Consider the following 25,329-nt stretch of genomic DNA (forward strand, 5'->3'; position numbering starts at 1 on the left):
AGTAACCGATTATAGGTGGCTCAATATGTTTCTAATTATTTTGTAAAGGGTCCCGATAACCCCGACTCTGGTATGGATATTATAGCCAAAAAACTAAAAATTAGCATTTTTGGAATTTTTCAACACTTTTTTGGGAATTGCGGGATTGCTGATAATAAATTTCAAAACTCGTTTTTATTTTTCCATTTTAAATGGAAAAATCTACATAACTGTGAAATTACATTAAAAACTATTTATAAATAAAAATTTAATTTCAATTCAAAAACTTTTTATCTATGCAAAAATCCAATATAAAACATTTTTTGTCATATTTTTCTATAAAGTATTCCATGAATTTTTAATTGTCAAAAGTTATAAATATTTTTGAAAAATAGAGAAATAGCTTGAACGAAATTATATTATATCGCATCATAACATTTTTAATTCTATGTATAAATTTCAAAATAATCAAAAAAACCATCTCCTGTAAAATTTGTGTTTTGTCGCTTACGATAATTTGGCGCTAAGGGCTCGATATTATATTCGGTTGTGCCGAATTTTATATATGTATATATTGTTACGAATTTGCAATAGCGATTTGAATTTAACGGTCTTTAACGACTGCCTGCTTCATTTATCATGTTTAAAAACATATCCATCAGTAGCAGCTTCTACTTATCAACAATGTTGATAGCATGGGGTTGATTAGCATTGTTTTTAAGTATGGTAACACTAAATATTTAAGCTGCTATCATTAACATCGAAAGCTATAGAATTCGAATATACGAGTTTTGACCGTTAAGAACAATCTAGGCTACTCAGATGCAGATGGCAGTGTGTATAAATAGTTAGTGTGGTTGCAGTAGTGGATGAGTCTAATTTGAAGCATCGTTAAGTAAAGACCTCAACTGCATTGCCAGTGTATACTTGTACATTATAAAGGGTATGTATTTCTGCGAATTTATAAACTTGTATATAAACACTGAGTGACTATTTAATTCAGTTGTTGTTGTACATTATAATAAATAAAGAATTGTTACAAATTTTAAACTGCTTTTATTTGCAATCAATTTTGTTTATTAACAAACCTGTTAAGCCAAAAATTAGTCCATAGCTCAACACAATTTTGCGATAAAACATTGGATCAGTTTCCAACTGCTCTACAGCCCAATCGGCGAAAACCCGATGCATATGATGGTTTCGTGGATCTAATTCCTGCACTAGGTGGATCTTATACTGTTGTGGACCAAGATCTTTGCGCAACATTTTCCACGTACTGGACGGACAGAGTCCGACAAATCGATAAATTTTAGGGGACTGTCCCGAATTTTACCTACCATTCAGGGTTACAACTAGTTACATAACATTTTGGATTCCAATAAGACTGTCAAATAGCTGGTCCAAGGTAGTCAACGCATTAGATTCCCATTCTGGTTACATATAGTCAGTTACCTAACTTGCTACTGGATCAGCTACTCAAAAAGTTAGTTAAAAAGAAATTTCATAAACAGTTCAATAATCGTTTGCCTGTAATTATAAACCTTCACTCGACTTCTGGTGGGTAAAATAACTAATTTCGAAATTTTTTGGAAATAAATCTGGCATTTCTAAACGGCTGGACCGATCGGGATAAAATTTGACGTGACCGTAGCCAAGGAGTATTCGAGTTTAAGTTATTAAAATGGATCCTACAAATACAATACGGCGTTATGGGGGCTCAAAGTAGGGTACCTTCTACATGTAAAACATTTTAAACACGTGCCATTTTTTTATTTCCCATCCTATTTCAAAGATTTTTATATTTTTGGAAAGCGCTCGGCTAGGTCTTGAAAAAACATGCATGTGCTACTTATCTCTTCTAATTTTTGAGTTATAGGCATTTTAAAATTGAAATTTTAAAATTTGGCCATACCTTGGCACGCTATTTTAAAAATATAGGGCGTAATTTTGGACCGAATGGGCTCGATTTTTTTTTTGTTAGTTAGACAATTAAATTTCCAATATAATACCAAGATATTGACATTTGAGGTCAATATCTCTTATGGATCCAAAAATAAACGATTTTCAATTTAAATATTAAAAAAATAATAGATTTTTGCTGTTTTTTTGGGCGAAAAGGTGACTTAACTCTTTTTTTATTATAAAAAAACTTTCTTTAAGACCATATAACTATTTTATTTTTTTCTGTAAGATATCTTAACGGAGAACATTTTGGTATAAAAAACATGTCCCACTTTTCAAATATGTCGCCCCACTTTAAAACTCCTTCCATCAAAAATATGTCACTTTTTCATACTAAACAAGTAAGAAAGTATGTTCGGTCAAGCCCGACCATATAATTCCATACACTAAGTAAAAGAGCAAAAACATTTTTCATTTAAAATTTCAATAATTTATATTTTTGAGTGATTTTCGGAAGTTGGCCTTATATGGGGGCTATGACCAATTATGGACCGATCACCATAAAATTAGGTAGTGTGATTTATGTCTATATGAAAGTTTACTATGTTGAGATTTGTGAGTATACCAAAATTTTTAAGCGATTTATGCACGTTAAAGTGATTTTTGGAAGCGGGTCTAGATGGGAGCTATGACTAATTATGGACCGATCGTAACGAAATTTGGTGACATGAGTTTTGTATATACAAAACTTATTTGGAGCTCAATTTGTGGAGTCCAATTTCGGAAGGTCATTTGTATGGGGGCTAGGTGAAATAATGGACCGATTTCAGCCAGTTTCAATAGGCTTGGTCCTTGGGCCGACAAAAATTATATGTACCAAATTTGATCGAAATATCTTCAAAATTGCGACCTGTACTCTGCGCACAAGGTTTACATGGACAGCCAGCCAGTCAGCCAACCAGGCGGACGAACGGACGGGCGGACATTGTTTAATCGACTCAGAAAGTAAAGTCGATTGGTATAATTTAAGGTGGGTGTTAGACTAATAGTTTTGGGAGTTACAAACATCTGCACAAACGCATAATACCCTCCCCACTATGGTGGTGTAGGGTATACAAATTTGTATACATTTTCTTAATATTTTATTCTACACAAGTCATTGGTATGTACTCCATCACGAATTATTTGTACATCATTTTGCAATCGTACCACAATAGTTTAGAATAGACTGATTTGTTACCAGATTGGAATTGAGAATAACTTCAATAAATAAGGAATTTTGTAAATTAAGACAAACAAATTTTTGATGTGTAGTTAAGATTGCCGAAATTCTCGAATAATATTAATTGAATCAGGTGTTTAGAATTTTTTATCGTCATTTTGTAAATTGTACCACTATGCGCTGATTAAAAAACTGCCTAAAACTATGCTGTATTTTATTGTTTTATCTAGTTGTTTCGATCAAGGCGAATTAAGTATTAGGTGTAGGCGATTCTACGACAAGTACATTTAAAAACAAGTAAGAAAGTATGGTCGGTCAAGCCCGACCATATAATACCCTACACTAAGTAAAAGAGCAAAAAAAAAATTTTCTTTTAAAATTTCAATAATTTATATTTTTGAGTGATTTTCGGAAGTGGGCCTTATATGGGGGCTATGACCAATTATGGACCGATCACCATGAAATTAGGTCGTGTGATTTATGTGTATATTGAAGTTAACTATGTTGAATTTTGTGTGTTTACCAAAATTTTTAAGCGATTTATGCACGTTAAAGTGATTTTCGGAAGCGGGTCTATATGGGAGCTATGACTAATTATGGACCGATCGTAACAAAATTTGGTGACATGAATTTTGTGTATATAAAACTTATTTGGAGTGGAATTTGTGGAGATACATATATAAATTAAACATTTATGACCGATAAAGTCCAATTTCGGGAGGACATTTGTATGGGGGCTAGGTGAAATAATGGACCGATTTCAGCCAGTTTCAATAGGCTTGGTCCTTGAGCCGAAAAAATAATATGTATCAAATTTCATCGAAATATCTTTAAAATTGCGACCTGTACTCTGCGCACAAGGTTTACATGGACAGCCAGCCAGCCAGCCAGCCAGCCAGCCAGCCAGCCAACCAGACGGACGGACGGACGGACGGACGGACGGACATCGCTTAATCGACTCAGAAAGTGATTCTAAGTCGATCGGTATACTTTAAGGTGGGTGTTAGACTAATATTTTTGGGCGTTACAAACATCTGCACAAACGCATAATACCCTCCCCACTATGGTGGTGTAGGGTATAAAAAGCAAATGCAATTTGTTATACACTACAACACCATAGAGGGGAGGGTGTAATGCGTTTGTAACGTCCAAAAATATTAGTCTAATACCGATCGATTAAACGATGTCCGTCCGTATGGCTGGCTGACTGTCCATGTAAACCTTGTGCGCAAAGTGGATGTCGCACGCCTACTGAAACTGGCTAAAAATTATCCATTATTTCATCTAGTCCTCCCGAAATTTGACTTTATACTGTTTAATTTAATCGGTCCATAATTAGTCAAAGCTCCCATTAAAGGCCCTCTTCCGAAAATCATTCACGAAAATAAATTATTGAAATTTTAAAAGAAAAATGTTTTTGATCATTTACTTAGTGTAGGGTATTATGTATATGGTCGGACTTGACCGACCATACTTTCTTACTTGTTATACCCTTCGCCATGAGTGGCAAGGGTATACATATATAAGTCTGTCATTCCGTTTGTAATTTCTACATTTTTCATTTGCGACCCCACAAAGTATATATATTCTGGATCGTTATAGATAGCGAAGTCGATCTAGCCATGTCCGTCTGTATATTGAAATTAACTTTCCGTAGGCCAAATAACTTATATACATGATTCATACATCAATATATCGGGAATTCTTCCGGCTCGGTTGCTATTTAAAATCGACAAAATCGATTTTTGGCCTATTTTTGATCTATATCTGGATTACTAAGTCATTAATTTAGACAATATGGATATCTAATGATAAATATTTTAAAGTCCATTGCAACGATGTATTTAAGGCTATAGTAAGTTGGACCTACAATGGGTCAAAATCGGGAAAAATATTTTTTAACCCGAATTTTTTTTTCATCAAAAATTTAAAAAAAAAATAAAAAATAAAAGTATTTAAAAAAATATTTTTAAGTATAATTTGGTGAGGCACAGCCGAATATAGCTCTCTTACTTGTTTTTTATTTATGTTTGTTGGAACTGTCAAATCTGCCTGTTGTTTTTGTTGCTTTTACGTTTATTGTAATATTCGCAACAACGAGCGCCATAGAATTTTACAGCTTCCAACATCCAAACAACCCTAGTCAATTGATCGTTCTGACCAGTTTTATTACTTTATTACTCATGCTAATTTGCATTAACAATGTCTACGAACAATAAAATTCAGTTATATTTATTAGAAATGCCATAGGAAAAATTTTTTGAGACATAACATAAACTCGTCATTAACTAAGATTTCAATTAAAATGTGCTTATAAACTGTTTGCTGCTGATTGTTGGGTCAATCGATCAGCTTGTTATGGAATTTTACACTTGCATTCGCTAACAATTACAATTTCAATGTGCTAATAATGCATTAATTTTATTGTAATATGTAATAACCAGGGAAACCGGAAATATGCTCTAAAAAAACCTTTTTAAGCGCTTTAAATATGCAGTAAAAACTTCAAAATATGCTCTTAAAATTTAAAAAATATGCTCTTAAAAAACAAACTTTTACATAATTTTTTTTTTATAATTTAAATAAAAGTATATTTTAACCAAAAAATATACTTTTATTTAAAAAAATCAATACAATGCATTTCTAAAAAGGTAAAGTAACATAAAATAAACAAAAATAACAAGAACTAAAACAAGTATAACAAGTAGAGTTGGGTTTATTAGCTCAGTGAAGTGACCGCTCTTTTCAGCTCAGCTCACTGAAATGAACTAGGTCGCTCTTTTAGCTCATTAGCTCAGTATGTTGTATAATGACCATTTCATTTTGAGAATTGCTTGTAGTGAATTAAATCAATTATTTCTGTTGTTAGTTGTAAAAACACACAGTCTTTTGACAATTAGAGATTTATGCGTGAAATAATTGATTGAAATTTTAAAAAATAAAATTGTATTTTATTTAAACTAATATTTTTGCGGAAAAAGAGTTAATTTTTTATTATTTCTAATTTCCGATGCTAACCAAATGTTTAGACAATATTTGTTAAGCAGAACATTCACTAACTATAAGGTATTCTTTTACCACAAAATAATAAAATTACCAAAAACTCAAGATATTAACTGGAATTTGAAAAAGGAAAAATATTTTGATGATCTGATAATTGTGATCCAAAATAAAAATGTGACAATAACTAAACCAAAATGAATATTGTTGCAATTTTTTGGGTCAATTGGCAAAATATATATTTTTTACCTGACTTTTACAACTTATATATATATGATCAACAAAATTTCTACTAAAAATACGAAAGAAAAATAGTTTTGTGATACAATTTGTATATTTTCAACATTAACTTAATTATTTTATGATATAACAATATATAAATATAATTTCTGAATTTAAGGAATAAGATTTTATAAATCTTATTCCTTAAATTCCGAAATTCGAAACTGTCATTCCAAAAAACAGCGAAAAACCCACGATAGGTCGCTCATGGCAGCAGACAAATGTTCTGTTGATGTAGCAGTATAGTAAAAAAGTACATAAAATATATATTTTCTAAAAAAAGTGATTGAAATAATATTGCTAATTTAATTAAGAATATCAGTACTTTGTATTTTTTTAATTATGTGTTTTGTTAGATATAATCCCACTAATATATTTTTGAAATAGTATTTTCTTACTAATTACATACTTTCAATTACAATTATTATTTTAACAATAACAATTATGTATTTCCCTTTTTCATTACTATTTTTTATGAAATTTACTTACAAACTGTAGCAATACTCTTTCTTTATTTCATTCTACATCACCATACCATAAATAAATTCACATTCATTCAATAGCACACATATAAAAATTCCTTCATGAAAACAAAAACAATTTGAATAACTCTAATAATTCTTGAAACAAAAATATATACGCGGCAGCATACGATCATATACATACATAACAAACCTACATTCGAATGATCGTTTTATTTCTGTTGGACACAATACTCACTTTTCAATATCAGTGAGCGAAAGAATGTAAGAGCATTGACGAGTAAAGTGAAACATGTGAAACATCTGAAACATTGAAGACGACAAATGAATGTGCTTGTGCAGCTCTGTCATGAGCACTGAACTGAAACCGCTCAGCGCTCAGTTGAAAACGCTCAGCCAAAGTAAATTAATAAAGTAGCGACAGTACTACAACAAATACAACATTTACAAAAACCACAAGCAATTTTGTTTTTGGTTTAAGGTCTGAGCTGTCAAAGTTGCCTGTTTTTGTTTTTGCTTTTGGACAAACACCACAACAACCACAAGTGAATTGACAGTTCAGACTGAATAAAAAAAATAGTCAGCTGTTCTACTGAGTCTACTTTATTAATTTACTTTGCGCTCAGCGGTCAGTTGAAAACGCTCAGTGCTGAGCTGAAAACGCTCAGTATGATGAATGATTCACTTCGCTCAGTTGAGTGAATAGCTCAATTGAACTAGGTCATTCATGAGCTACACAACTCTAATAACAAGAAATAAATACAACACAAAAACAATAGGAACTTAAGTTATGAAAAGGCCTCGAGAGGTATTTTTTAATGATATTTTATATAAATATGAAAACACTTCTTCAATTAAGGTTACTATTGCAATAAATTACAAAATGTTGACTTAAATTTTCAAATAAAAATCATTGTCTATTGGATCTGAAAACATTTTTATACATATAAAATGTCCTTTCGACATCAACTGATGTTATAGGAGCAAATTTAAAAGATAATATTTCTTTAACTCTTAATTTTGAAATCTGATTTGAGGAAAGTCCTTTAAACTGTTTACAAATGCTTTCTATAATTTTGAATCCTTCATTTTTTCCTATTATTTGTTCAAATTTTATTTTAATATTAGTTTTAACACTACAATTTGGTATTTTATCAATATTTTTAAAAGTTTGTTCCACTAAATTATACTGTTCGGTCATTGTAAGCCCAGCTATTTGAAGTTTTTTAATAAATGTTTCAATAAATCCAAAATTTTGCGTTATAAAAATTAAGTAATTTTTTATTGTAGGTGTATTTAAAGCATCTTTAGCAATGTTAATAAAATGAGACTCCTCAGCATTTAAAGCATTGATAACTTCACAATTTTTTTCAAATTGTTGGCGTAATAATTAACAGCTGAAAGCCATGTTCCCGAGTTACAACAGGCTCTGGTGGCAATTCTAGAGCAGAATACATTTCTTTTAATGTATCAATCCTATTTGGGTCTTTTAAAAATACCTTTTTCACATTTGCAATAACCTTGTTTACGTCTTTGTAGGAGTCCCATATACGTTCACACGAACGATGAAAACCATGAAAACTATTGTACATTCTCTTAATATTAAAGAACGGTTAAATTTGAATTAGAACTCAAATTTGATATTTAGATGGTGCTATTATTAAAATAGTGCTTATTTTATATCACAAAAATATATTTTTCAATTTTGAATTTTAAACAATGAAAGTAAAAACCTGTAACACAACAGCGAAAAATAAGTAAGACAAAATTTGTTTTTGATAAAGTCAAAATATGCTCTAAAAACGCAAAAATATGACATAAATATGCTCTTAAAACAAATATATGCAAAAATATGCATTTAAGGGTAAAATATGCAAAAATATGCACTAACAAATCGATGCCAAAATTCTTAAATAGTTCTGAAACGTGTAAATATCTTATCCATGTGCCCATTAGACTCGCCAGAAAAAACATGCATTTGCATATTTTGGTTTCCCTGGTAATAACAAAAACAAAATTACTTAATACAAATTCACTTAATTAAGTAAACAAGATAAAAAGCAATGAATACTTGTCATAATTACTATATAATTTTCAACTTTTGACCGAAAAAAGGAAAAAATACCAAAACAATACCTACAACTCCTTTTCGTTATTGTTAAATAATCTGGTTTTATTTTAACCATCACAAAAACTTCAATGACCTTTATTGAGCCGGCATTGACTGCATAAAGAAACAAACTGGATCACTGAATATCGTTTCCTAAACCATAAATGGATTGATAATGATAATCATTAAAATTGACAAAAAATAACAAAGCTGTGCCAAAAAAAATTGTAAACAATGGAAGACGGGAAGTATACGCTGCATCATATTTGTTTCAATCAATGCCAGCCGTAAGTATTTCAATATAAAAGTGTATGGCCTCAGATATATTTACAATGAAAAGTGTTCGAAACATACTAATTCTCATATGATTTCCTCAAATTTTTAATAATGATTCATTAGAGAAAAGTTTAAAAATATTTATAGTGAAATTCTACAACATTTTTTATTTTCTCCATATAATCTCAATTAATCCAGTCCTTATAAACTAAATTTCTTCCCTTTGTAAATGTATCTGAAAAACTCAGATCCTTTCTTTTAGATCATATATACTTTTTATGGAGCTCTGTTGAATATTTCTAAACTTTACACTTCAAACATCATTCAACACATGTGGAGTGTATGAAAATCAAATATTTTTAATGCAAATTTCATGAAATGATCGATATGGATTTTGATTTTCATCAAACGGTCGTACGACTGTCTGTTATTATAAGATAAAACTGCTCCCATATTAAGCATATCGTCAAATATGTTTAATCGTCTAAGAGCCACTTTAAAATTGAATAAAATAATAAAGGTGTGCAAAACACATTACAGAAGGGGAAGTACACACAGCATCATATATTTAATTTCCCTTGGAAATTCCACATAATCTGATATCAATGTATTTTGAATTATTGTAACTACTTATTTACACATTTTAACAGTCAATTAACACTTAGAAATTGTCACTTATAAAAATTATATTATTGTTTTAATATATTATAATTAATTTATGGCTTTATTTGTTAATTAGAAAACATAATAAGATATAATAATTTTTATTAATTTCAAGACAAAAACGTGTATATGCTACGATAATGAATTGAATCATGATCAAAAATTAAAATTTTTATTCGCAATTTTTGAAAATAAAATCAACTAAACTGAATATATATTATATAGTATTATATTATTTAGTGTTTATAAACCGGTTTTTGTTCGAAATTGTGCCGAATCTTATATACCAGTCAACAAATTATACTTTCAAATACAAATTTTAAATATTTTTAGGTAAACAAAATTAATTTTTTTTCACAATTTTTTTTTAATTTTATCCTAAATTTTTTTTTTTAATTTTATAAAAAAACAAGTAAGAGAGCTATATCCGGCTTTGCCGAATCTTATATACCCTTCACCAAATTATACTTCAAAATAAAAATTTTAAATATTTTTAGGTAAACAAAATTTATTTTTTTTTCCAAAGTAGTTTTTTTATTTTTTGGAAAAAAAATTTTAAATTTAAAATTTTTTTTTTTAAATTTCAAAATTTTTTTTTTAGATTTTAAATAAAAATTTTTTGGTTTTTCAATTTCTTTTTTTTGGTGAAAAAAAAATTCTGGTTAAAAATTTTTTTTTTGATTTTGACCCATTGTAGATCCTCTTACTATGGTCTAATATACGTCGTTGCAAAGGTCTTTAAAATATCTAGTAGTCCTGGTTTTTTCCTTATATATCTGCCATTTGTGGACCGATTTTGCTGATTTTAAATTGGAAACTTCTCGAAAGCATGTCTGACAGAATTATTGAAAGATTTGTATCCCAAAGATATCAGGGGTCTTCAGAAAATTGATTTCAACAGACAGACGCATGGACATGGCTTAATCGTCTCCGCTATCTATAAGGATCCAGAATATATATATTTTATAGGGTCAAACGGAATGACAAACTTATATATACCCTTCTCACGAAGGTGAATGAGCTTTAGCAAATATATTTCCTTAAAACCGGTTAACCGTCTTACAAAATCCGGTTTGTTAAAAAACCGAAAAGTTAAAAAAACTGAAACTGGTGGAGTTTACAAAGATGAAAACACCGGTTGACCGGTTTTGGATACTCTAATATACATCGTTGCAATGTTTTCGGTTTTGGATACTCTAATATACATCGTTGCAATGGACTTTGAAATATCTATCATTAGATATCCATATTGTCTATATTAATGACTTAGTAATCCAGATATAGATAAAACAAGTAAGAGAGCTATATTCCGCTGTGCCGAATCTTAGATACCCTTCACCAAATTTACTTATTTTACTTAGGTAAACAAAATTTAAATTTTTTTTAAAAAAAGTTTTTTCAATTTTTTTTTTTTTTAAATTTTGTTTTGGCAAAAAAAATTCTGATTAAAAAATATTTTTCTCGATTTTGACCCATTGTAGGTTCAACTTACTATTGCTTTATATACATCGTGGCAATGGACTTTAAAATATATATCATTAGATATCCATATTGTCTATATTAATGACTTAGTAATCCAGATATAGATCAATAATAGGCTAAAAATCGGGGTGTTTCCGGGTTTTTCCTTATATCTCAGCCACTAGTGGGCCGATTTTGTCGATTTTAAATAGCAACCGAGCTGGAAGAATTGCCGACATATTGATGTATGAATCATATATGTAAGTTATTTAGGGGCTACGGAAACTTGATTTCAACACACAGACGGACATGGCTATATCGACTTCGCTATCTATAATGATTCAGAATATATATACTTTGTGGGGTCGCAAATGGAAACTAGAAATTACAAACGGAATGACAAACTTATATATACCCTTCTCACGAAGGTGAAGGGTATAAAAATAGAGTTTGTCCCGGTTTTTCTTATATCTCAGCCATTTGTGGGCCTATTTTCTCGATTTTTTTGGGGGCTACGGAAAGTTGATTTTTTTAAAAAAAATCAAAAACTTTTTGACTTTTTCTTCTCCTTGAAGAGCTTTTTGGTCGCTTAGTCGGTTGCGAGTTGGATATCTATGAAGATAAATGTTTTATAACTCAAGACATATAATTTTAGACTTTTTTTGCAAAATCAAAAACTTTGTTTTTCAAAATTAACCATTTTTTATTTTTTGCTCAAAAGAAAGCTTAGTTGTTTTCCTTTAAGAGCTTTTTTGTCGTTGAGTGGAATGCGAGTGGGATATCAATCAAAATAAATGTTTTGTAACTCAAGACACAAGCCTCAAAAGTGAGTCAACACCAGTGAATTGTTTGATTTTTTTAAGAACATGAAAATCATTATAGTCCAATTTAAATCTTATTTTTTCAGAACCGAATCTATTATTTAGCCCAATCTCCAACAAATCAAAAAAAATTTAATTGTAATCGTTGGATAGATTTTAGGATTTTTATTACTTTAAAAAATCAAATAATTTGTGGTGTTTACTCACTTTTGAGGCTCTCAAAAATACTCAATTCAATTTGACTGAGATAATAATTTTTAAATTTATACAAAATAAAATGGACTTAGCACATTTATAGTTATTAAATATTAAACCATCCTGAATACTAAAAACTACAAATGTTTTCTATTGCCTTGTGGATTCCAATCAAGGGCTTGGCGAGTTATTTCATCTGGATCCTTCCCAAGTGTGTGCCCTACTATCTGCTGATGAAACCATGCTTCCCAGGTAGCACAATTTGTCAACAAACTCAATCTGTTCCTGACCGATAGATAACAATAGGGTTTTTATTTGCGGTTCTTATTTACATCGCATATCCGAATGTTTAGTGAACAGAAAACAGATGTCTAAATCCTCGAGATGACTGGTTAAGTATTTTCAAGAACATTGTCTATAACAATCAGAAAGGATAGTGGAATGGTTCTGAGAGCCGGTTGATGTGCAAGACTCTGCATTGAAAAGTTTATTAGAATCAACGAAGGTTTCCATTATGAATGGCAATTTCCTCATTAGGTCGAATTATCAGTCGATGTTGAGATGCCATCGTTGCTGCGATGTTATGCAAATATTTGAGAAACTACTCAGACCCTTAAGGAGAATATTGTCTGAGAGATTAGCTAGAGTCGCAATTAGTTCTTTGAAAAAAGAATTGAACTACTATTAAAGTTGATCTAAAGACGAAGTCCCTCTATTTAAATTTCATACAACGTAGCTCTTTTAACAGCGGAAAAGAACAATTACTTATTAAAAATGTTAATAAAATATTAATCTAATTATTTAAAATCATGTTTTTCAATTTATACTGAAAAAAAAGATCAATTAACAATTGCTACATAGTTAGTTATCCCTGTAGTGAAATCACAAACTATCAAAACTATTTAACTGTAATCAAGTATTTATTCTACTTATATTCTTTAAAACAATTAAATGTGTAAGTATTTACATTATTGCTGTTTTTTTTTTTCTTATTTTAAAAGCACTAACTAAAATGCACTATAAAGTTTAGTTAAATATAGTTGAGATATTTAGATTCAGTATCGATTTAAAACTCGTACACAACGGTTTCTCCGGAAGAACCTTAAGGATATTGTTAAAAGAAATCTATTATTGACTGTCATCGTTTGGGTACTTTTTATTAAAGATGAAGTGTTCGGTTAGTGTTCCTTTAATAAATTTGACCCTGATATTAATTTTTATGTCAGCAAGTGTTTATGGCCAACAAAAATGTTAGTATGTTGTTTTTTTAATACATTAATGGGATTTTAATTCATGGCTTGAATATAATTTATAAATAAGTAAATTCATATTAAACCGGATATATCATGTAAATGTTTGTTTATAAATTTTAAAAATATTATTTCCGGAAAAGGCTAAAAATAAATTAAAAGCTTTAATATAAAATATGTGAGAAAGGTGATTAGTTGGTCAAATGTTAATAACATATAAATAATTTGTATCAAATATGTGATAAAGAAGTGAAAAAGTTGGTCAAATTTCAATAAGTTATAAATTATTTGTATCGAATGTCTGTTCGATACCAGTGATAATACATGCATCGAAATAATGGTGCTAGACCCACAAAAGTATCTATATTCTGGGCCCTTATAAAATTCTAAGGCGCTCTAGCTATGACCATCCGTCTGTTTGTTTAAGTAACTATAAGGCCTAGAGTGAAGGACCTCGGGAATAAAACAAAAAACAGTTAAAACATGATACGGTAATTTCAACATTTTTCATTTGTGACCCCATACTTATATATGAGGAGCCGCAGAACAAAAAGTACTTTTTCGAATTTTTTGACAAATTGATTTTTTGGTATTTTTATAATATTTGGGTTTAAATCTTCTATAAAAAATCAATTTCCCAAAATTTTAAATTTTTCAAAAAAGTACCTTTTGTAATGCTGTGGTTTAGAGACTTTTTTTGGAAATAATTCGTTATATTGGGAACTATTGGAGATATTGTTACGAAATTTCACATGGTTTGAGCTGAGGTGATTCTGAGATGATTTACGTTTGTTCAGCTTCCTAGCGATAATGTTGGCCAGTGCGTAGCCCCTCAAATTTGGTCACCTTCGGTCTCAAATTTAAAAAAAAAATGAGCTGAAATTTTAAATATAAATAGTCATTGAGAAGGTCTACAAAAATTATGCTAACAAGTATAGGTTATCTCTATTAGTTGAAGAGATATTCAGGTTTTTTGATTTTTTTAAAATTTTTTTCGATCTTTTCATGGTTTTTTAGATATGGCGGGCCTATGGAGGATCGAAATTTATTTCGCTATATTGGCGATAAAATTCTAAATAAAATAAATCAATCTTGCTAGCAGTTATATGCGTACAACATCCAAAGTTGGAACTTGTAAAAAGGGACGTATTTTTTACGTTTTTTCCCAAAAAGCCCATATATTTTTTCTTTTGTAGAAAAAAATTTTCTTCGGGACTATACAGAATTTTTATATGATGCAGAAATATAACTTAATGCAAAAGCGTGTAAAGTAAAATTTGGATCACTTAAGCAGACATATCACCCCTCAGACCTATCCAAACTTGGCCATTTTTTAAAACACAATTTCGGTTTAAGTAAAAAATTCTAAAAAGGCAAAGCACGGATCCACGAAAAGCTCTATATTTGTATAACCCCAAATGTTTTTTAAATACTTACTTAGTGTTTTTACTATCACACGGTAAATAACGTCACAGTAGTAACTTTTCTGAAAAAACTCAGTTTTTGGAACACATTTTCTCCGTTTTAGGAATTTCGGTATTTGAAAATAAAAAATGTCAAAAATTCTAATGCCAGTGATTTAAGAACATTTGAGTCTATATTGGTTCCAAATTTTGTTATGATATCTTTAACTTTTAAAATTTTACATTAAGTCAAATTTTATATTTTTATTCGTGGAAAATCACAATATTATATTTTTTTAGTTTTTAAGGTAAATGAAGTCCGAAAATTCTATAAAATTATTTAATTTTAATAAAATATCAATCCTTAAGTCATAATGTTTTCAACAGTATCAAATACTTATATATAAAGCCTTTATTTACTCCTCAGAAGTTCCACAAACCTTGCCCCCTTCGACAAATTTGTACGTTTTTTCGGCTCATTCGCCAAAATATGTTCAAAAAAATTAGTTTTTCTCGAAAATTTCAAAATTTAAATCGCAGGTACGGAAAAACTATAAGAGATATTTTCATATTTTTATTCCCTATTATATTCTCAATAAATCCCAATGAGATGATCAAAAAATTCTGAAATTTGTTTAACAAAATTTGTAAAAATTTGAAAATGGAGTTTTGAAACTGCTGTTAAAAATTTTTTTATTTTTTTGGTCATAGCTGCGAATAGTTTAACGGTATCCTACGAAGACAAAAACTCATATACAAGTAAATATGGAAATATTTTAAGTAAAAATGTGCTTTTATTTTAATATTTCTCAAAATATGTTAATTTTGTTCCTACATTTCTTGTTCTAGTGGCCTGAGACACGTTAATGGCCTGGCGAATTTTTATTAACTTTAACATTTAACCGATTTACCTACAATTTTTTCAGGATGATTTTTCACTAATGTTCACCAAACTGGGGGGTGAGAATGGCCAAAATCCAACTTTCGTTTATTAAGGGCCACCCTAGTATATATTCTGAATTGTTATAGATAGCAAAATCGATATAGCCATGTCCGTCTGACAGTATTTCCGTCTGTATGTTGAAATCGATTTCCCAAAGCCAAAAAATAACTAACAGACATGATTGATACATCAATATATCCGCTATGGTCCAACTTAGGTCGCTATTAAATATGGCTGAGATATGTCTTAACAAATAATTTTTGTTACCGATTTGAAAGACGTGATTCATGTATGCTTAAGATCAAAAATCGAAAAAGGGTTACAATAGAATTTCTGTTCGTTTCCGCATCTTATATACCCTTCACCAAGTTAAAATAAATATTTTTTGTTTATTAAATTTTTTAAAAAAAACTTTTTTTTTTAATTTAAAAAAAAATTTTTTTTTTTTGTAAAAACAATTTATGACATAAAAAAAATTTTATGAAAAAAAATTCGGGTTAAAAAATATTTATCCGGATTTTGGCCCATTGTAGGTCCAACTTACTATAGCCTTATATACATCGTTGAAATGAAATATCTATCATTAGATATCCATATTGTCTATATTAATGACTTAGTAATCCAGATATAGATCAAAAATAGTCCAAAAATCGATGTTGTACCGGTTTCCTTATATCTCAGCCATTTGTGGGCCGATTTTGTCAGTTTTAAATAGCAACCGAGCCGCAAGAATTCCCGATATATTGATGTATGAAACATGTATGTAAGTTATTTTGGGGGCAACGGAAAGTTGATTTCAACATACTGATGTCTATATCGACTTTGCTATGTATAACGATCCAGAATGAAAAATGCAGAGATTACAAACGGAATGAAAAACTTATATATACCCTTGACACTCATGGTGAAGGGTATAAAAACTAAAATATCTATTGGGTTATTGTATTGCGTATCGTGTATTTTAATATGACTTACCATTTTGATGACATTTTAAATTCTTTAGTCCAAAAAGTACCAAGAAATATTGCAATTTACTGCGTGTTCCTCGATATCGAAAAAATTCTTTATTTGTAAACACCAAAATTATAAATTTCATCAAAAGCTCGAAATCGACTCGAATCATCCAAAAAATTTTTTTCTTAACCAAAATATTGAGAAAAGTTCCAACGTACTCAATTTTACACAGATATTTTAAAGAAGAGACAAATTCGATTTCAATTGTCTGTAATCATTTTAAAATTTAAATTGTGAATTAAAGAAATATTTGTTTAGAAAAATTACCAAAAATCAATTAAATTTTGTTCCCTTATTAGTTCGAATTTCAAAACAGTACCAAAATACATTCAAGATGTTGTTAAGAAGAGAACAATCGATTTAAAATTTAATCCTATCTTTGATATTTTAGAAAATGAACTACGTTACCCGTAGAGACGAGACGTAATTGTCAAAAACCAAAGTCTGTTGTCAAAAACCTAACTCTTGAAACAACAAAATGCATTATTGTCAAGCTGAATTCACCCATGAGTTTCTGAAACATTTTTTGTTCGGAACAATTTTTTTTTTATTTGTAGTTTGAAGTCTCTCTCAAAAATAGAACGTCAAACTACATATAAAAAAAAAATGTTTCAGAAACTCATGGGTGAATTCAGCTTCAATGTATGTATTTTGTTTTTGTATATACATATGATTTGTTGTATTTTTGTTTGAAAAATCGGAGTGTATCGTCTCTATGTATAATTATCTATAGTACCAATATTATATTTTTACCAGTTTTACCCTTTAAACTACTAGCGTTTCATATACAGCCCAATCATGAATAAAAAATTCCGCGGGAGTTTGTTCCCCGGGAGTTTTTTCCCATTGAATTTAAATAGGAAAAATGAGAAAAGGGAAAAAACTCACGCGGAATTTTTTATTCATGATTGGGCTGATAGTTTGTTTCCAATATTTTTATATTTAAATAACTTAATAGTTTTATATACATTTAATAATCTTCCCCATTAGCGCATTCCTTTTACGATTTCCCACCTTTATACAAATTCGATGACTATGATTCCTGTTTGGCACAAAAATACCAAAATATCCCACCCACTTATTGTATGGTGTATGCTGAAATCAAACCAAATAATTCATCCGAAATGTGGCATCAGATGATCGAACATTATGAGGAGTATCCATTTCGGTATAGACATGATCATTTATTTTTTGGCGTTTGTATGGAAAGATGTAAAGGCTTTGCCAAAACAATGGAAATTAATAAATTAACCGATGATGATTTAATTAAAAATGAGGCAAGTACAAACAAGTCTCCGTATAAAAAGTAAAAATTAATAAATTTTAAATTATAAAACAGATAACGGATTATTTTGCTAAAGTTCATAAAAGACCCTTGGATAAAGAATTCCGTAAGGAATATCATGCATTAATACACAATTGTTTAAATTATGAATTTCAACAGAAATATGATTTAAATTTAAGAACCTTTATCGAATACTGTGAAAGACCTAAGGAAATTATTAAAGAAGAAACTAAAGGTGACAAAAATTAATGAGAGTATTTAATTTAAAATCAATATTAATAAACATGTTTACATTTCAGATCCCTTGGAAAGTTTATTGTATAAAATCATTGGTGTAATTATCATACTTAATATTCTCTCCAGTCTGTATGATTTCTGTTTAAAACTACAACAGCCGGAAGAAAATCAAACCAATGATTTCTACAAAATTAATCCACAACAAACTGGTAATTAAATAAGCAATTGATAGTTTTTATTATACAATAACATAATTGTTTTATAATTTATATGATATTGATGATTATAGTTGTTAACAGTAAATTAAAAAAAAATATTAATTACATTTAAACAGTGTCTAGATTATTGACGTCATTCTCAGTGTGTCGCAATTATTATCGCCTAATTCAACCTTACTTCAGTGATATCGGCAAAGATTTTCAATTCCTGGATGGTTATCGTTCCGTTTGCATGATGTTTGCCCTTTATGGCCATACATTTTTCTGTGAATACCAGCACATAGCGAATCCACAGCATTTCGAGAAAAGTGCCAAAGATGTTAATAAGCTGTGGCTTTTAAATACGACCATGATCATAGAAACCTATTTTGTTATGAGCGGTCTATTGCTGTTTATTAAATTTCAGCAGGGACGATATGTCACTCCACAGACTAGCTGGAAAAAGTTTATTTTCACCTATGTACAATTTATGATATTTCGTTTTATAAGGTAATTTAAATGATATTTATGGATGTTCTTTAAATTGAAATAGAAGAACTATTTTCAAAATATCATTACAATTGGGGAATTCACACGGTCTGCTATTAGTCATATTGTCATAATGTCCTAATATATTATAATAGTTGTTAACGTGTTTTAAACAAAAACAAGTAAGAGAGCTATATTGGGCTGTGCCGAATCGTATATACTCTTCACCAAATTATACTTCAAAATACAAATTTTAAATATTTTTAGGTAAACAAAATAATTTTTTTTTTAATTTTTTGGAAAATTTTTTTTTCGAATTTTTTTTTTGGGAACAATTTTTTTTTTGAATTCTTATTTTAAATTTTTTTTTTAAATTTAAAAAAAAAGTTTGGTTTTTAAATTTCTTTTTTTGGTGAAAAAATATTTTTTCCGATTTTGACATTGTAGGTCGAACTATATTAATGACTAGTAATCCAGATATATGTAGGTCAAAAATGGGTCGCAAATTTTTTTTCGAATTCTTATTTAAAATTTAAAAAAAAAAATTTAGTTTTTTAATTTTTTTAAAAAAATTCGGGTTAAAAATATTTTTTCCGATTTTAACCCATTGTTGCAAAGGTCTTTCAAATATCTATCATTAGATATCCATATTGTCTATATTATTGACTTAGTAATCCAGATATAGGTCAAAAATCGAGGTTGTCCTGGTTTTTTCCTCATATTTCAGCCATTTGTGGACCGATTTTGCTGATTTTAAATAGGAAACTTCTTGAAAGCATGTCTGACAGAATTATTGAAGAATTGGATCCCGATGATAACTGGGGTCTTCAGAAAATTGATTTCAACAGACAGACGGACATGGCTTAATCGACTCCGCTATCTATAAGGATCCAGAATATATTTACATTATAGGGTCGGAAAATGATATTGTGGAAATTACAAACAGAATGACAAACTTATATGTATATATCGTTCTCACGAAGGTGAAGGGTATAAAAAGTATTATTTTAAGATTTTAGTTTAGACCTTTTTTGTTTGAAACACAATAAAAATTTGATTAAACTACCATAATATATTATGACAATATGACCAAATAGTAGACCGTGTGAATACCTCAAATGTGTCTAAACATTTTATATCTTAATTTTATTTACATTATTGTTTTCTTCAATTATGTATAAATAGATTTTTACCTTCAGTGGGCTTACTCGTATTAGTCAATGCCACCATACTCACCCATCTGCAAAATGGACCTTTTTGGCGTCATATAACCGAGCCAGTTCGCGTTTTCAGCCGTGAAAGAGGTTGGAGGAACTTGTTAATGATTAATAATTTTTCACACAAAGAAAGTGTAAGTGTTTTTTGTAAAAATAGTAGGAATTAAAAATCGGACTTAACCCGTTCTAAATTTTTTAAAACTTGATACTGTTATTTATGGTCATACAAATTTTGAGTTTAAATATCTAGGTTAGAAGTTCAAATATTATACAATAATTGGGTAAATTATTATAATATTGGTCTCATAGTAATGCTTATATGTATATCTTAGTTTCACTATATTTTCATAAAAATCCGTTTCTTTTGAACCAAACAATTGTCCTTGATCAAAGAATTCCTCAAAAAAGGTATCCTTTATTTTCTAAGGATTTTCCTCAATGTATGATTAACAACACATCAAAAATATAGAGAGGGACCATTTGGGGATCTCGAGAATGTAAACATTTAGTAAAAATTTCCTAATATTTCGGAGAATAATCAAAAAACTTTTAATTAATTTCACTGTCCAACAGCATTTTTGGAACAGAAAGTTACGCTATAATTCTGTAATTCCATGTTGAGTAGATCATTTTTGTAGAATAAACATATAGTCCAGCTGGTCTGAATTTTTTTTACTGTGTTTCAAAGTGTTAATTTTTTGATCGAAGGGAGCATTGTACTAAATGAAAATGAATTTTGTAATTTAATGTCTGAAAGAATTCTTATTGTCAGAGTTATGTATTGTGGAATTTTATGGGGATCAATTTTGTGGAAGATCTTAACCCTCTAGCTCCTCTCTTTACGGTCATTTAAGTATTAAAATATTTTACGAAAATTTTGGCCGGAAAATTTCAGTGGAGGTCACCAAAGATACCAAAGTTGTAGGTAAAGCGCTTTACGCTGAATTAGCAAAATCACAAACCACCTTGGGTTGCATATGATCTATATGAGCTGAAATTTAAAATATAAATAGTCCTTGAGAAGATCTCCCAATCAAAAAATTCTACAAACGCAAAGCACCGTTCCACAGTGGGGCAAAATTAAATTTTTTTTGGAAATAAATCTGGCATTTCTAAACGGCTGGTTCGATAGGGGTAACATTTGAAGTGAGCGTAGGCAAGGAGTACTAGAGTTTTAGTTATTAAATTGGACCCTACAAATGTTCCAGGGGCGGCACTAAAGGAGTTCAAAATAGGCTGCCTTCGACATGTAAAATTTTTAAATACGTACCATTTTTTGTTTCCCATCTAATTTCAAAGATTTTGGGAAAGAGCTCGGCTAGGTCTTGAAGAAATACTATTTATCTATTTTCTATTTATCTCTTATAAATTGCGTGTTATAAATTTAAATTTTAAAATTATACTATACCTGGGTCCGATTTTTTTTAAAATATAGGTCGTATTTTTGGACCGAATTTACTTGAATATTTCTTGTTAGTTAAACAACTAAATAATATACCAAAGATTTTGAACCTATATAAAAACCAAACTAAAGCGTATTTCTAAATTCTGGTAAAATTATAAATTTTTGTATGGCATGGAAAACGTGTACATATGGGCAATTCCATATCATCGTACGTGACATTTGTACGCCTATAGAGTGGAATAGATTTTGCAAAAATAAGAGTATCTGAAAAATAAGTTGGTCTTTATGTTCCATTCAGAGGGTACTATATTTTAAAATAATAAAAAATTCTTTCGAAATATTGTTGTCCAAAATATTAAGCGAACACCCTTATGTATCGTACGTGACATAAAACGGATCTCATTTTGAGGTACATGTAGAAATATGCGAATCGTGGGAGGCGTTATGTTTTCTTTTAATTTCTTACGCTTAACGAAATATGTATTTTTCCTTTACAATTCATAATTTTTAAATAAAAACAATCTTTGGATGATTTTATGATAAATAAAATTTAATATCGTACGTGACATACCGTACGTCACAGTCTTTTCTCTCATAATAAGACAATATAGATTCTGTAAATATATGTATACAAAAACTAAAAAAATAGAATAGAAAATATACATTCGGTTTCTATAAACAATTTGACAATAGAAAAAAAACAATCAGAATAAAATTCATTTCATACTACAAGCTAATTAGGAGCCTAGTTTTCGCCGCAATTGCAGCCTAAAACATTAAAAAATTAAATAAAATCAGTTTAATCTATTATTTTTGTCTTTAAAATGTTGTAATATGATGTAAATACTTTCACATAGTAACATTTTATTATTTTCTTCTATTCAAATCATCTTGAAAAAAAGTTTCAAGGGTTTTTGTTCTTTCAGTCGTGGTAGCGATTCGATAATCGAATTCAAAAGAGTAAAGGTTTGAAAATTAATTTTTTGAGAGAATTTGGCACGAATATATAAAAATACATACATATTTGTTTATAATATATTATTAACATGTTTCTTTGTGATTTCCAGGCAAGTCATCATACTTGGTATATAGCAGCTGATTGGCAGTTATTTGCTTTATATTTATTGGTGATCATGATTGTGTCCAAGTAAGTAAATTGTTTTTGTATTTTACGAATTTAGGGGAAAAAATTGAAAGACTATATCGAATATATATACTTTTCGCCTTAGTATACTTAAAAATAAAACTAGTTTTTAAAAAAAATAGTTTTAATGAAAAAAGTAAATTGAGTTGAAAGGCATTTAAAAAATTCAGATGGCTTATTGAAATTTTAATTAAAAAATAAAATGTCTCTTTATTATTTTCAGATATCCAAAATATAAAAAGCATATATTTTCAGCATTGGCTTTCTTGTCATTTGTTATACCCTTTTCCATTAGTTACTTGCTAAAATTACAACCCTGTTTTATAATAAAACCAGAGTAAGTCGTTCATAAACATAATTACATAAATAAATTATAATAAATAAATAAATTAACATGTTTCAGATCTTATCGCTACTCATTTTTCCAAGATATCGATGTATATTTTAAAGTTTATACACCCTTCTATTCAAATCTATTCGGTTACTTGTTCGGCATAATATGTGCCGAAATTTATTTGAAATACACTCGAACCGAACAGGTACGCACATTTATGCGTGAAAAACCCATATATACAGTGGCTGTCCATCTAGTTGCAATTATAGCGGTTTTCTTATTTTGGTTGGGCCCAATACTAGATGTTAGAGCACCATCAGTTTGGTCAGCATTATATGCTGGTCTACATCGTAATTTGTGGATTATATTTGTATGCGGTGCTCCTTTATTGCTTATGAGCTGTAATTGTGGATGTAAGTCCTAATGTTTACTATACAAATTTTAATAATGAATAATAATAAATATTTAAAACAATTACAGGGATCGCATATGAATTTTGTTGTCTTCCGATATTCCGTGTTTTGGCCAGATTATCATTTCAAGTATATATTTGGCACATGACCATTGTATATTTAATAAATGGTTACCAACGTCAGCCCTATTATGTCAATAACTTTTATTTCGTAAGTTCTGAATTCAAATCACATTCAAAAGTGATTTTAACTTACTCCTTTTTACTCCTTCAGTTTACACAATTTATTATTTTATATTGTGCATCAAATGTTCTGGCATTCATAATCGCTTTATTTGTTGAGTACCCCATAGCGCAAAGTGTTCAGGTCTTACAATCAAAAAGTGAGTTTAAAAGTAATAATTTTATGAAATTACTACACAAGTATCTAGCAATCATTTATAAATTTTATCAGTTCTAAAACTTTTTGTGGCTTTAATTATAGTTGATGTTATTTTTTGCAGGCAACGACAAAAGTACCAAGAAGTCCTAATAAAGAATTTTAAATTTACTCTTAAATAATTAATTTTTGGTTATATTTTAAGCAGATATACATAACTACTATAATTTTATTGTTATTAATAAAAAAATTTTATGATTTTATTTATTTTTTATAACTATAACTGATTTTATTTATAACTTATATTATCTTGGTGCCAAATTTGGAAAATATGCTAAAAATTTAAAAATATTGTTACGAAATTGTACTTGAATTCAAATATAACGATTTTAAGGGCTGATTTAAAAGTAGCATAATACTTTCAAATAACAGTGCTGTAATAGCAAACTGTAACATATCTGTGGGCATTATTAAATAAAAGCTTTCAGTTGATTTGATCGTAAGTTGGCAACGCTGTTTGCCGCGACCGTATATTCGAATTCGAATATTCAGTTAAAGAACATTGTATAAAGTACACCACAGATAGCGTATGTATTAGTAAGATCTAGAATATTCGAATTTTGACAGTTAAAGAACAATCTAGAGCGCAGATGGCAGTGTTATAAATAGTGGCAGAGGTTGCAGTCGTGAGTCAGTTTATCAGACTTAAAGAGTGCTGTGTTTTTCAAGTGAATTCGTATACATTATAAAGTGTGTATGTATTTCTGTTAAAGAACATTGTAGAAAGTACACCACAGATAGCGTATGTATTAGTAAGATCTAGAATATTCGAATTTTGACAGTTAAAGAACAATCTAGAGTGCAGATGGCAGTGTTATAAATAGTGGCAGAGGTTGCAGTCGTGAGTCAGTTTATCAGAGACGCTATTTGAATAAACATCAACTGAGTGCCTTAAAGAGTGCTGTGTTTTTCAAGTGAATTCGTATACATTATAAAGTGTGTATGTATTTCTGAGAATTTATAAACGTGTATAAAAAACATTAAGTGACTATTCAATTCTGTTGTTGTTGTACATTTCAAATAAATAAAGAGTTGTTACAATCAAAAGTATCCGGTTTCTTTAAAGGAAATAAACCAGCGTTTTAAAAAGGTTAAAACGTAAAAATATGCACTTATATGTTTGTGCAGAAACATAAACTAATTAATTGTGAATCGTTCAATGCCAAA

At 29.3% G+C, this 25,329-nt stretch overlaps 1 protein-coding gene across 1 annotated transcript; it reads left to right on the plus strand.

The window, feature by feature from the left end:
- Window positions 1–13,471: 13,471 nt before the first annotated feature.
- On the plus strand, window positions 13,472–24,345 carry LOC135962169 (nose resistant to fluoxetine protein 6-like). Its single transcript, XM_065513941.1, has 12 exons — window positions 13,472–13,643; window positions 17,994–18,280; window positions 18,343–18,523; window positions 18,588–18,734; window positions 18,860–19,232; window positions 20,397–20,562; window positions 22,901–22,980; window positions 23,201–23,314; window positions 23,381–23,724; window positions 23,792–23,934; window positions 23,998–24,106; window positions 24,227–24,345. The coding sequence occupies exons 1-12, from the start codon at window positions 13,559–13,561 to the stop codon at window positions 24,253–24,255; spliced, it is 2,058 nt and encodes a 685-aa protein (XP_065370013.1). The 5' UTR covers window positions 13,472–13,558; the 3' UTR covers window positions 24,256–24,345.
- The last annotated feature ends 984 nt before the right edge of the window (window positions 24,346–25,329 follow it).

This window comes from Calliphora vicina, chromosome 5 (genome assembly GCF_958450345.1).
Source record: "Calliphora vicina chromosome 5, idCalVici1.1, whole genome shotgun sequence".
Classification (NCBI taxonomy): domain Eukaryota; kingdom Metazoa; phylum Arthropoda; class Insecta; order Diptera; family Calliphoridae; genus Calliphora; species Calliphora vicina.

Coding starts and splice junctions, on each gene's coding strand:
- LOC135962169 (XM_065513941.1), top strand. CDS start 13,559: ATGAAGTGTTCGGTTAGTGTTCCTTTAATAAATTTGACCCTGATATTA. Junction 20,563..22,900: donor ATTTTTCACACAAAGAAAGT/GTAAGTGTTTTT, acceptor TGTGATTTCCAG/GCAAGTCATCATACTTGGTA. Junction 24,107..24,226: donor TCAGGTCTTACAATCAAAAA/GTGAGTTTAAAA, acceptor TATTTTTTGCAG/GCAACGACAAAAGTACCAAG.